The 13257-nt window shown below is 44.4% G+C and overlaps 1 protein-coding gene across 4 annotated transcripts in view; it reads left to right on the forward strand.

Moving 5' to 3' along the window:
* Positions 1 to 13257, forward strand: part of schip1 (schwannomin interacting protein 1) — a 228035-nt gene that overhangs the window by 188739 nt on the left and 26039 nt on the right. For 3 of the 4 annotated variants that reach the window (XM_026191808.1, XM_026191810.1, XM_026191809.1), the window contains one exon: positions 58 to 834. In XM_026191808.1, coding sequence (XP_026047593.1) covers positions 58 to 834 — 777 coding nt within the window. Of the gene's footprint in view, positions 1 to 57; positions 835 to 4730; positions 5439 to 13257 lie in introns of those variants that run through there. The other variant, XM_026191811.1, reaches the window with a different exon arrangement.

The raw sequence follows: 13257 nt of genomic DNA on the forward strand, positions 1-13257 counted from the left end.
GGGTACTGTCTCCCCAGTCCTAAATCTCTTTCTCTGTCTCTTCTTTTTTCATTACAGGATTATAGGGAGGATGGCATGGACCTGGGGAGTGACGCATCCAGTCGCTCCAGCTCAGAGTCCAACTCCAACAAGGTCACACCTTGCTCCCCTTCTCTTGACCTGGCTACTTTAGAGGACTACAAATCCTCCCCCTCTCTGGACCTGGTTACCTTAGAGGACTATGAGGAAGATGAGGACTACCAAGAGTATAAGAAGAAGGTGATAGAAGAGTGGGAGAGTGAGTATGGAGAGGACTATACCTCTCCACAGCCGTCTGGTGAGGGGGACGGCAGAGAAGGCATTGTGAGTGCTGACAGTGCTGGTGAAGGCTACAGGAAGACAGTGAACAGTCGCAGCCTTGCTGAAGAATTCCAGGATGTCAAGACCATCCCGCCCTTACCGGCCCCCAGCGGACGCACCGCCACGTCATCCGCAGCCGTCCCCGATGAACTGAAGCAAAACGGCAATCTGATTTTGCCTAGGAACAACCAGCCCCAATCTCCTGGCACACCGCAGGCAGGCACGGGGACTCCTAAGTCCAGCCACCGGAGCACCAGTCAAGGCAGGGGGAGTCGCAGCAGTGGCGGAGGCAGTGGTGGAGGAGGAGGAAGTGTGGGGACTGTGGGGATAATGCGAGGATACAGAGAAGAGGAAGGGGTAGAAGAAGAGCCTCTGCCCACCATGGACTGGGCAGCCCTGGAGAGACACCTGGCTGGGCTGCAGTGCAGAGAGCAGGAGAACCATAACCTCAACCAAAACCAGAACCACAACATGGGCAAGACCAACTACACCTCAGTGAGTGTGCAAGGATTTTTCTTTTTTGTATGTTATTTTTGGGAGTTGAGATTTTGTCCTCTTTTATCTATGTGTGTCAGAGGTCATCAAACATAGTGCACCGATGGGCAGCTGTAATCCAGCAGTTATCTGTGTCAGACGGACCCAGGAAACATGAGGTCAGGTTAGCTGGAGGAAGGTCGAGAGATTAGTCAGCTAATGTAGCGCTAAGCTATGTGGCCCAGCTCCTATCCATTATGGAAGTCTGTACAGCTGGAAGGAAATGAAGTGGGGCAGCAAAGCAACAGGGTTTCAGTTCATCTTACTTCAGATTCAACTGGATGTCCAAGAAGTACACAGATTTAGCTGAGACAACTTTAAAACTATAGATCTACGACTAAGAGTTCATACTGATGAGTCCTGACAGCATTGTAACAACGATTTGTTGCTGACCTTAGAGAGTTACGTCTGTCTAACCTAATTTCTACAAGTTCTAAAAAAAAAAAACCAGTTGTGGCCATGTAGTGTTTCTACCAGAAGAGGTCAGTGTTGCGTTGACATTAAGCAGAGAGGTGCCGTAGGCCTTTCATGCCTCACCAGCAGCACCAGCAGGAGAGGCTGTCATGATTCACTTACTAATTTATTGCATTACTCAGTTTAAATCACAGTCTCAGCCAGAGCTTCATGGTTTGTTGTCAGTTTATGGGTCCAAAAGGGTGTAACTTTAAAATATTTAGGGTGGGAGTGGGAAAAAATTGTTTAGAGCTGCTAGAGCTCCATCGCCAGTTGTCACAGAGTAAAACTAAGTGAGGGCAAATGAAAAGGCTGGATTGGTGTTCTCTATTGATGTGCAAGCACCAAGGCATTTTCCCCCGATGCTCACACATAATGGCTGCAACCTAGTGCTATTGTGAGTGTGTCGTGTGTGTTGTGCGTCTTTGTTTGTCTCTCCTGGAGGCCCTCTCTGTCTCCCTGAGGCATGTCAGGAATGCAGCGGGAGAAGTGGGGGATGAGCGGAAGGAAAGAGGGAATAAAAGGACAGGAGGAGGACCGGGCAGTTCAGGGCCACATTTGTGTCAATGTTCATTACCTGCTGTCCAGCTTAAAGTGGAAGATCACCTCCTTAGAATGGGAAAAATCTGCTCCCTCTCTCTCCCTGTCTCTCGATCCCCTCAGGCAGTGGGCTGTGATATAATTGACCCGGGTGGAGGAAAATCTCTCAAAAGAGGGCCTCTGTGTCCACATGTAGCTACTACTTTCTCCATGCAGCTGCACAAGCACATGAAATCATGCATATGCTCCTCAGACATTTTGATCTTTGCTTGTGCCTTAGATATGAGTGCATCGAGGCTCGGAGTAGTAGATAAGAGATCAAGTGGTCTTGATGATGATAGTGACACAACATCCAACTATCTCTCCAGGAAAAGCCTGAGAAAAACCGGGCCTCAGATTTCAGTGCTCTAGATAAGAAATTGGAATTAGTGTTGTAATCCCACCAGAGCAGGGAGCAGAAGTGAAACACTGGAAAAGGCAGGAGATATAAAATAATATATCCTGGACAATCCCACTCTGCTTTTGCTATTTCTGCAGAACTATACCCATCAGATTTGACCACATTCATTAAAAACTAATAATAATTTGATGGTTTGGTTCCTTTAATCTTTCATTGTATCTCCAAGCTTCCATATACAGTAAAGGCCAGACTCTGTTAGCAAGCAAAAAAAAGGAGTCAAGTGCAAATTTGACACTCCCAAAAGATATCTTCGGTTTATTTCTGTGTCTGGGGTTGTTCAGATCTCTTAATTCTGAAACCTGCTGGTCTTGGCCAACACTCGGAAGAACAGAGAGACTGGTGCTTTTAAAATGTTGTTAAATATTTAGTCGTCCTGTCAAGCAGAACCCACCAGTGAACCAGTGCATCAGCTGGTGCACACAGGGGTGGGTCTGTCTGGTATGTCGCTGGAGGTCCAGTGGGATGGAGATATTCATGCTTCACTTGAGCTTCAAAAGCATCTAAGCCTTCAGAAAAAGACTGGGACGCAGTAAAGTCCACAACTAATAATCTGTAGCGGTCACTTTGTGTCTGAAGACTGGGTTAGTTAATGTGCTGTAGTAACAGAACTGAGTTTTGCTTCTATATATGTAAAGAAATGCGGAAAACATTCAAGTGTCAGTAAAATCAATGGTGCACTGAGTGCACCAGACTGGACACATAGAAGGCTTTTCTGCAAATTTATCCTGCTCAGTTCTCAGTGTCTTTGCTTTTCTGGTAGAAAATTACAGCTGAATAGTTGTATTAGCTACTACTAAGCTGTAGATTTATGGAAAATGTGATGGCTGCACTGTGTTCTATGCCATGAAAAGCTACAGTTATTGAGCACGTTGTTTTATTTCCACTTTATTTTGTATTAAGTCTTGTTGTTGCAGGTGTGTTTACTTAGGGTGTGGCTTTTGGCTCCTGTAATCTCAGCGTCTGCCTTTGGGCTACAGGCGTGGCGTCCGGAGAATTCATGGTGATGAGGGGCCCGGTGGATTTTTCAAAAGTTGTTTCTAATTAAATCTGGAGGCACGTGGCAAAGAGGGCTCCGCAGGGACCTCAAGTACACCGGGGGTAAATTACCTCTAACCCTGCATTTAGCTCTGCACTCCTGAAAGGTGAATGATAACATTAGTCTTCCTATCCGGACTTGAGGTTAAAAAAGCAGAAATGGGCTCGGGCTACATGTATGGTTATCCGCATGCAGAAATTTGCCTGTGTGTTTTCTGAGGTACGTGCTGGAGAAGTATTAAATCTGTGTCTACAGGCTAGTTCTTTTTCAATCTCAGAGTGCACACACCCAGACTTACTCACACAATTTGAAAACACCCCACGGGCAAACTGGCAAAAAAGAAAAAAATATAGGACCTGTGCTGACACCTGCACAAGCTTAAAAGTGCGAGCATGCTCTCTCTCTCTCTCTCTCTCTCTCTCTCACACACACACACACACACACACACACACACACACACACACACACACACACACACACACACACACACACACACACACACACACACCGTCATGATAAGGCTGAGGCATTTACTTCATATGTTTCACAGCATTTTGTCAACTCAAGGAAAACCAGTCTATGTTTTACTTTAGCAACATCCTGATTTGAATACTTGACACTGAGTTTGGAAAGCTGTAACAGAAAGCTATTTTTGGAATCTCTCTCCCCTAACCCTCAGCCTGCCATGCCCCCCCCCCTCCCCCCCCCCCCATATTACTGTAGGGTCTTTGCCTTACAACATAAAGCACTTTGAGGTAACTGCTGTTGTGATGTTGCACTATATAATTAAAATTGAATTGAACTTAATAATATGTCCCGTGAATGTGCTCCATCCTTGTGTAAATTCCCAAGAAAATTGCTACAGTTCGCTTCTAAATCGTTGATAACGTAATCATAAATGGCTCATTACTGCATAACTATCAGTATGTGTGAGATTACATATTGCCAACAGTTATCTTAGGACAGATGTGATGATTCACCTTTGCTCCTCCCCAGCTGTCAGAAGAAGTAATAGGGTGATGAACAGAACCTTGTATCGCAAGTGTCGCTCAGGCACACCATATAAAGAGTAAAAAGGCCACAAGCCAGATGAAACTGTACAACTGTGGAGTGCTTTGCCCCAGAAAAGCACTCAAGGGCCGTGGAAAATAAAAGAATGTGGAGGAATCAGAGAGAGGTTAGAGAAAAGAGCAAAGAAAGAGATCGCTTTCTCTTTTTCTCTTTTTGCACTCTGTGTTTATGTACAAGTTCAGCAGTTGAACCATTCGCCAGCCTCCACTAACAACTTAACGACTACCTTCACCCACAACTCAGACTGTGCCACGTATAGAGGGAGAGAGGCGGCGGGTAAAAGACTAAAGAAATTGCAGGGTTTGGGAAGTCACGAGCACATTTATAAAGGCTATAAATAGGTACAAACAATCTGTATAAAGAGGTTGCACTAGAGTTACGTCTTGAATGGGGGAAACAAATCGGTGAGGCCTGAAATGAGCGATAGCTGTAATAAGCAAGAACCTGTCAAAGTGAACAGGAGCTCATAGGACGTGCATAAGTCCAGAATTGTGGTTTGAATAAAAATGGAGGCAGCCCAAATAGGAAAGGATAAAAAATGGTTAATATGTAAATGAGTTGGAGGAAACTTTAGAGATTGGGGGCATGGCTCTAACCAGGTGTAGAGAACTCGTGGTGGAGCACTAGTGTCTGGTTCAGCCTCCATGGCTTAACACTGCTCCAGCACTGTGTTTGAGTGTGTGTCCATGTGCAGATACCCGCTGAAACATGCCCAACCCTCCACACACCAAAGCTCGTACACACACTCACTCATTATACAACTCACTGCACTGTCTGTGCTTTAAAGTAAAGCAGTCTTCTGTCTCCTGTCAGTCCACACATGCACAAACTCAGCTCACTAAATCATATCAAAGGATATATTTGTATTCTCATAGTATCCTGAAAGTCTGCCAGTGCTGGCAGATGCTTTTTTTTTTTCCTTTTTTCTTTTTTTTTTTTCCGTGGAATATTTTTCATCTCAGCTTAACCTTGGATTCCTCACAGCAAGTCGGGCATTTAACTCAGGTAAAGAAGAATGTGATCAGTTTGTAAAAGTGTGCTCTGTTTCCAGCTTCTCAGACTTTTCCGTGTTTATACATTGTGATGTGGAAACAAATCTTTCATGCACAAAGTTGAATGAGTTGTTTGGAAAGCAGCTTTAAGTGTATTTATAACTGAGTGCACGACATACTTCTGCTGGGAGATGTTGTTTTTTGACTTTGTGCGTTGCTCAAAAAGTTCAATATTTTGAGTATAGAACCAGAACAGAACCAGATGCACATCCATAGATCTCATTTTCCTTTGAATGAAGTTGTGACCCTTTAACAAAGAGCAGGTTCATGCTGCCTTCTTTGTTGCCCCTTTTTTTTGGTCAAAACACAATGTGCTGCACACGTGTGTTTGAATTCTGTTTTAAATAAGCAAATGTTTGCACCATACAGCTGCTTTGAATGAAGGGGCAGAGAAAGTTTTGTGAGACACAAAGCCCTGCTAAAAGAACTAGCCACGACAAAAAGCCAGGCAATCAAAAGCTTTATGTTGCCTCTGGATAACCACGTCTTCTGTCTGCTCTGTAAACACAGAATAAAAGACTGAGATAAAGTGCAGACGGTTAATGCATTTCACCTGTGTTATCAGTGGGCTGTTTCTTTTTCTTCTATTTTTTCCTGGTGAAAGAGGAAGGGAAGCTGACAGAAGCAAAACACAAGAATAAAGTACCTTAAATGGGTAAAAATCAGTGATTCACAAGAACAGTCAGTCAGTTAGCTCTAACACTAATGGTGATTCAGCTTGTTCATTCATCCTAATGTGCCTCTTGGCCGACTGTCTACTGAGTAGGCCCACACTGACCCCACACCCTCAAACATCCAACGACCGGTGAATAAGTGAAGTCAGTTTGACAGTTTAGTTAGTCTGGTATACCAAAATCAGATGTTTTGCTGCTTAGATTTATCTACCTGCAAAGTCTACGCACAAAGGCAACACAAACATCGGAGATAAACCACACGTTACTAAGTTCAAGTTTCTTAGACGGCATGCATGGGAGTGGTGCCTAAACTGCTCTTGTCTGGTGTCAAAGTACAGCTTAATGAGCTGCCTGATAACATCTCCACAGAACCAGTAAACTGACACAAAAACACCACCTATGTGTATTTATAACAATACTGTGATAGTATAGATGTGGCTAAACTGACAGAGACGGGCATCCCATCTGGGTACTTAAAGTGGAAGCACTACCAGTTTGGTTGATGATCCAGAGAGTGATGTCACCCAGGCGAGCAAGCAGGAACTAGACAGAGGCACCGCTGTGACTGGAGATAAATGGCACTTTTAGGTGGAAATTCACAGCCTACAGCTACACATTCCTCTGCCTCTTCTGTCTCACACTGATGAACTCACAAAAGCTCACGCGAGCACACCCTTCCACTGATTTACTCACTTGTGACTCACCACAGTGTGAGAAAGGTGGATAAAATGCAAAGTCAAAACCTCTCTTCAGCATGTGTTATATCCTATCCGGCATGGAAGTCAGCTTAGGCTCTGACTCGTTTTACTACACTGCTGCAAATCTTCACCTTCTCCCCTTTCCCTCGCCGTTTAAAACGTCCCCTGTCCTTCACTACTGTTCCCACTCCCATTCCAAGCTAATTGTTTTCTTCCTCTAGCTGTCAGGAGGCATTATAGCCTAATGTTTTCACACAGCCAAAGTAACAGCAGGACACCATTTCCCCCCTCCTTGCTTGGTTCCCCCTCTCCACCCTATATGAAAACTATCAAAGAGAGGCGCAGGCTGTGAGTGGCAGAGCGTGCTGTGGAGGAAATAGAGGTTTATGTAGCAGCGAGGAGATGGCCTCCAATGTCATAGCTTTGTGTCAGAATGCATACAACACAGCCACTTCAGAGCTGAGCCGAGTACACACATACACTACACACAGGCTGGCTGTATAAGTAAAAACAGGGCTGACGGAGATAAAAAAAACAAAAAAAAAACAAAACAAAACAAGGTTTGCTTTAAGAAAAGAGGGTGTTTTGCTCCCAGTAAAGGATTGAAAACTCCTATCCATCACCTATCCATCTCTGGTCAGAGATGGATGCACATATACAAAGAGACACGTAGTAGCCTGTGTTTCTGTGCATTTACATGGGTGGAGCTGAAACATGAAACACTGGTCTTCTCTGCTCCTAATTATAGAGCGTGTGCTTGGGTGTATGTGTGCATGTGTAAGAGGTAGAGATGTGGGCTGTAAACGAAGTCTAAAAATACGAAACGTGTTTATTCACGTCTGCAGAAAGAGGCAGATTTTAAAAAAGAGGTTTTCTGTCTCCATGGCTGTGTGTTATCTAAGCTGTTAGTCTGTTCATGTGAGAGACAGAGAAAGAGATATTGTGCCAGGCCATGCTGAGATCTTCATCTGTTGCTGGAGAGCACAGAACATTTTCATCCCTTCACATACCGACAGCAAAAAAAAACACATTTCATCAGATTAAGGGAGGGCTGCAGCTAATGACTGACCTGCTGATAATTTTCTAATGAAACACTTCATTGTGAAGGTTGTGAAGTTAAAACAAAGAACAAAAATAAAGTTTGAGCCTGTGGTGTCCCTAAAGCAAAAGATGACCTCTTTATAATGCTTTTTTTAATTGCTCCAACCAACAGTAAACATCATCAGCCAAGACAGAGGCAAGTAGAAAATCAGTAGCTAAAAGTGGGGGAAGGTTTGGACATTTATGCTTTTCCAGTGTACATTACAGCAGTGCAGTGGTTAGCGCTGTCACCTCACAGCCAGGACGTTCTTGGTTTCAGGATGGTTTTTCAAGGACATGCTCGTCAGGTAGACTCAAATTGGCAGTGGGTGTGAGTATGACAGTGTGTGGTTGTTTGTGTTTCTGTGATGGGCCAATGAGACATCCGGGGTGTATCCTGCTAGGATATTCACTCATTCAAACTCCAGAGTGACTGACTGACTGGAGAGATTCACAGAGAGCATGTTTACTTTGTAATTGGATTATGGCAAAGCTGGCTACAATAGATCTAGAGCAGGGGTGTCAAACATAAGGCCAGGAACACAAATTGGCGCTAGGCATCAGATGTGACTCCAATGTGGCCTCTCTCACCCCTGTAAGTGGTCTATCCTTCAAGCTCGGGTCCTCCACCAGAGGCCTGGGAGCTTGAGGGTCCTGCGCAGTGTCTTTGCTGTTCCCAGGACTGCGCTCTTCTGGACAGAAATCTCAGATGTTGTCCCTGGGATCTGCTGGAGCCACTTGCCTAGCTTGAGGGTCACTGCACCGAGCGCTCTGATTACCACTGGGACCACTGTTACCTTCACCCTCCACATCTTCTCGAGCTCTTTTCTAAGCCCTTGGTACTTCTCCAGCTTCTCATGTTCCTTCTTCCTGATGTTGCTGTCATTCAGTATCGCTACGTCTATCACTACGGCCGTCTTCCTCCGCTTGTCTACCACTACTGTGTCCGGTTGGTTAGTCGCCACCACATTGGGGCGACTGTGGCTCAGGGGGTTGGGAAGGGTATCTGTAACCGGAAGGTCGCTGGTTCGATCCCCGGGCTCTCTGTCCTGGTCGTTGTGTCCTTGGGCAAGACACTTTACCCTACTGGTGTTGGCCAGAGGGGCCGATGGCGCGATATGGCAGCCTCGCTTCTGTCAGTCTGCCCCAGGGCAGCTGTGGCTACAACTGTAGCTTGCCTCCACCAGTGTGTGAATGTGAGAGTGAATGAATAGTGGCATTGTAAAGCGCTTTGGGTGCCTTGAAAAGCGCTATATAAATCCTATCCATTATTATTATAATCAAAGTGGGCTGTATGTGGCCCACAATGTAAATGAGTTCATCACTGGTCTAGAGTGAGGTAGTCATCAATCAATAGGAATTAATCGAGCTAAATGGCTGAGACAATTATTTGCAGCTGTTTTCAGACGAGGGCGATCGTGGCTCAAGAGTTGGCAATTTGTCTTGTAATTGGAAGGTTGCCGGTTCGAGCCCCGGCTCGGACAATCTTGGTCACCAGTAGGTGAAGACACTTCACCTACCGGTGATGGCCAGAGGGGCCGATGGCACAATATGGCAGCCTCACTTCTGTCAGTCTGCCCCAGGGAAGCTATGGCTACAACAGTAGCTGCCTCCACCAGTGTGAGAATGAATGAATAGTGGAATTGTAAAGCGCTTTGTGGGTCTTGAAAAGTGCTATATAAATGCAATCCATTATTATTATTATTATTAAAATAATAGATTGGTCAGATGAGATGAAAAGATCTCCACAGGGAAACACTGGGAAACATTGTCCTCTAACACAACAACAACCCAAATCATAGTAACGATATGCTCTTAGTGAAGAACTACCTCCAGAAGACCAAACTGAACATTACTAACTAGTCCAGACTAGTTAGTAATGTTCAGTTTGGTCTGCCCCCCTCCCCCATATTTATTCTAGACTATTTTGCACACACCCTTAAGAGAGGGAGGTTAGAAAATCTGTTCTTTTCTGTGTTTTCAAGCCATCTTTTTTGCTTTTGCCATTTTCTATCTGCTGCCAAGGAGACATACCATGCCATAGTTCTGTCTCAGCTGCTTGTTATTCTCTGTGACTCACAACTGCTGTTTCATAATGGACTTCATCATTGCACAAGTGTAACTGGTGGTCAGTTAGTCATTTAGTTCGCTGGTATTTGAATGTTAATGCACTGATGCGCCTTTAAAAATGCAAGGCAAATATTAATACAGGCTAGTGATCACAGCAGGCCCTGTCTTTCCACCACAAACCGTAGGCATAGAGTCCTCATTAGAACAACCTCTAGTGGCTGGTCGTCCACACACACACGCACTCCTTGGCCTTCCACATCAGTTCCTCCCTGTCAGAGTGAGCTCATTACCGCCAGAATCTGGCCCTCACACTGAGCCAACCTGCTTTGCTATGCAGTGTTTTTACACTGGCACAAAATGTCAGCTCGCTAAAAGCATCTGTGCTCCTCTCTTCCCGCTGAGCCAGAGGGAGGGGGCGAGGGGGGGTAGCAGAGAAGGAGCACTAGGGGGAAATGAGGGGGAAGATGGAGAAAAGTGGCAAAAGAAATCAAATGTAGTTATGCTGAAAGGCCAAAGACAGAGAGGAAGGAGGGGTAGATGGCACAGCAGATAAAAAGAGAGAGGACAAGCTGTTTGTCGGAGAAAGAGAGGTGGTGTCATAGCGTGCTTGAGACTCATGTATTTTCCATGAGCTCTGCAGAGTGTTACGGGACATTATTTCCCACCTACAGCACCACTTCCTGTCCGCTCTGTATCCCACTAGTTACAGAAGAATGAACAGCAGTATTATTCACTCAGTGATCATTTACTTATGATGAAGTATTCACTCCTGCTGTTTTCCTGTACAGATATGCCCACATCGCAAAGCTAAATACACACACACACACACACACAAGTGTTGTTTTGATGTGCAAAATGAGATGAGGAAAAGAAGAATGAGCGAAGAGTCCTCAGTGTACACAACATACTCTCGCAGCAAGTGGCACACACAACAGCAATTCCCTCTGCTCTGTGCAGGCATAAATTACATATGACTGTTAGAGTTTACATTAGAATCAGCAGGCAGCTATTGTATTTTAGCAGAAAGTCACTGCTGGTGGAGATCCAGTGAGTTAGTTTTAGCATCTCATAACGTGGCCAGTGAGTGGGAGGCAAAACTGCAGTCTGCCCGACTCAAGTTAATAATTTTTGTTCTGGGTTTTCTTTGTGGTGTTTTAGGTCACTTACATAATCACAGCTTTTTAAAACTTTGTTTGTTCTGTGTGCTTGTTACTCTCTGTGTATATAATTGTGTGTGTAATTTGAGAGTGGGGGTCTTCACAGTGTGCAGTCTGGATGGAGTCTGATATTGTTTCTTTTCTTGGTGTGAATAAAGAGATGCTCTCTCCGTCTCCACCTGTGCTGTGACTCAGATTGTAACCTTGACAACCCTGTGAAGGTCAGTGGGGGGTGTCTTCAGACAGACTGCTGCCATGGTGACAGAGGAGGGGAAAGGGGGTGGCTGTGGATTCCTCTATCAAAGCTAGGCTCGTGATGTTGGACATCAAAGTTGTTTCACTGCTTTGTAGTGTTGGCTGGATGCATATACTTGTGCAACAGAGAGTGAAATGACTACATCTGTATTGGAAAACACAAGAGCATCTTGAGGCTCCACATACTGGACTGAATCAAGTCATTGACTCATTGCTTGTGGGAAGTTGTTTCATGCTGATGTTCTTTACCTGTGGAGCCTAAACATAGGCTCGCACTCATGGTTTCACTTAAAATGAATATGTTATACAAAAGTCGGTGAGAGAGAAGTTCAAATTCTGACAAGCGTCATGGGAGCATCATCCATCCACCCATGCATCCATCCATCCATCCACCCATGCATCCATCCATCCATCCACCCATCCATCCATCCACCCATGCATCCATCCATCGGTTCAAAACAATTCTTCTAAATTTAAATATATTTTACTGATTTTTATTTTTATTTCTTTATATATTTATTTATTTATTGCTACAGGGCAGAAAGTAACTACCAAAGCAAACCTACAATAGCTGTTCAGTTTTTAGAAAGTTCTGATCAAGCTGCAACCTATTCTAGGGCTGAAAAATGAATCTGTGTGCTGAACATTGTACTTTAAAGCTGACTCCAAAAAGCAAGCCAGTCTCCACACAGACTGTTATAATTGCCAGCCTAAGAGCACAAATAAATACGTTTATGCCCAAATGCACACCAAAAACTGCCTGGGTTTCATTACAGCTGCACATTGAGCACATTTCTATATCTTTTTTTCCACTCTTTTGAATTGTATAACAGCTTAAAGTTGTTTGCTTTAATGCACATCTGGAAGCTGTACTATACACTATAATTTGGGATGTCCTGACCCTCTTCATATTTAGCCACTTTGAGCTTGTTTAATGCATGCTTGTAAGCTTAAAAGTGCTTTTATGAGACCCATTTGGTATTCTATGAGAAAAAAACAGGTTTATCATACAAAGATAATTATATCATCGGTGAGTGTCACAGTATGGGCACTCTTCCAGCCCTCCCCAGCCCTCCCCAGCTGGGCACCGTGCAGAAAGCTAACCCAGAGCCAATGATGCGCAGGCTTGAGCAGCGAGATCAGAGCAGGGAGTTCATCGATCCACATCCAGGTCATTAAACCCAAGAGTGGTCTTATCGGAAAAGCAGCGTCACCCAACAAAGATCAATATCGGATAGAGAGATTTGGCCTGGAGGACGGATGAGATAACAGGGTTAGTGAGTGGCTAGCTACCTTCCCACAAAAGACAAACATGAAACTTGAAACAGATGCATGTTGCAACGGCATGAGAATCTCACATCCTCCAAACCGCTGTTGGAAGTTTTTCCACTTCCTCTGATGGGAATGTTTATAATGGAAGAAAGCAGATACTTACTGTAGAGTCCAAACAGTTCTGTAGCTTCAGTATGCTGGTTTGTGTAGTTTAAAGCTTAAAATGACTATTTTAGAGTGTTTGTGCAGTCATTTTAAAGTAAATAAAAGTGGGGTTACAGTAAAAAAACGAGAAGAACACATCCATCTCACTGGAATTAAAAACAAATAGATGGAGATAGAGAAGGTAGAGATTATCTGAGGAGGTTGACCTGCATGTGGATTATAGACCGGCCATCTGCCACTGTGGGATTATAATCTTACAACGAGGGAGAGAATGACAATGAAGGGAAGCTGAAGATGAACATGTATACTTTCACACAGTGAGGCAAAAGTCACAAAAACGTGTGCATAAATTAAGCGAGAGACACACTGCTTCACTTTAAATAAGGAATGTTTGGGGAGGA

Source organism: Astatotilapia calliptera, chromosome 14 (genome assembly GCF_900246225.1).
Source record: "Astatotilapia calliptera chromosome 14, fAstCal1.2, whole genome shotgun sequence".
NCBI lineage: Eukaryota > Metazoa > Chordata > Actinopteri > Cichliformes > Cichlidae > Astatotilapia > Astatotilapia calliptera.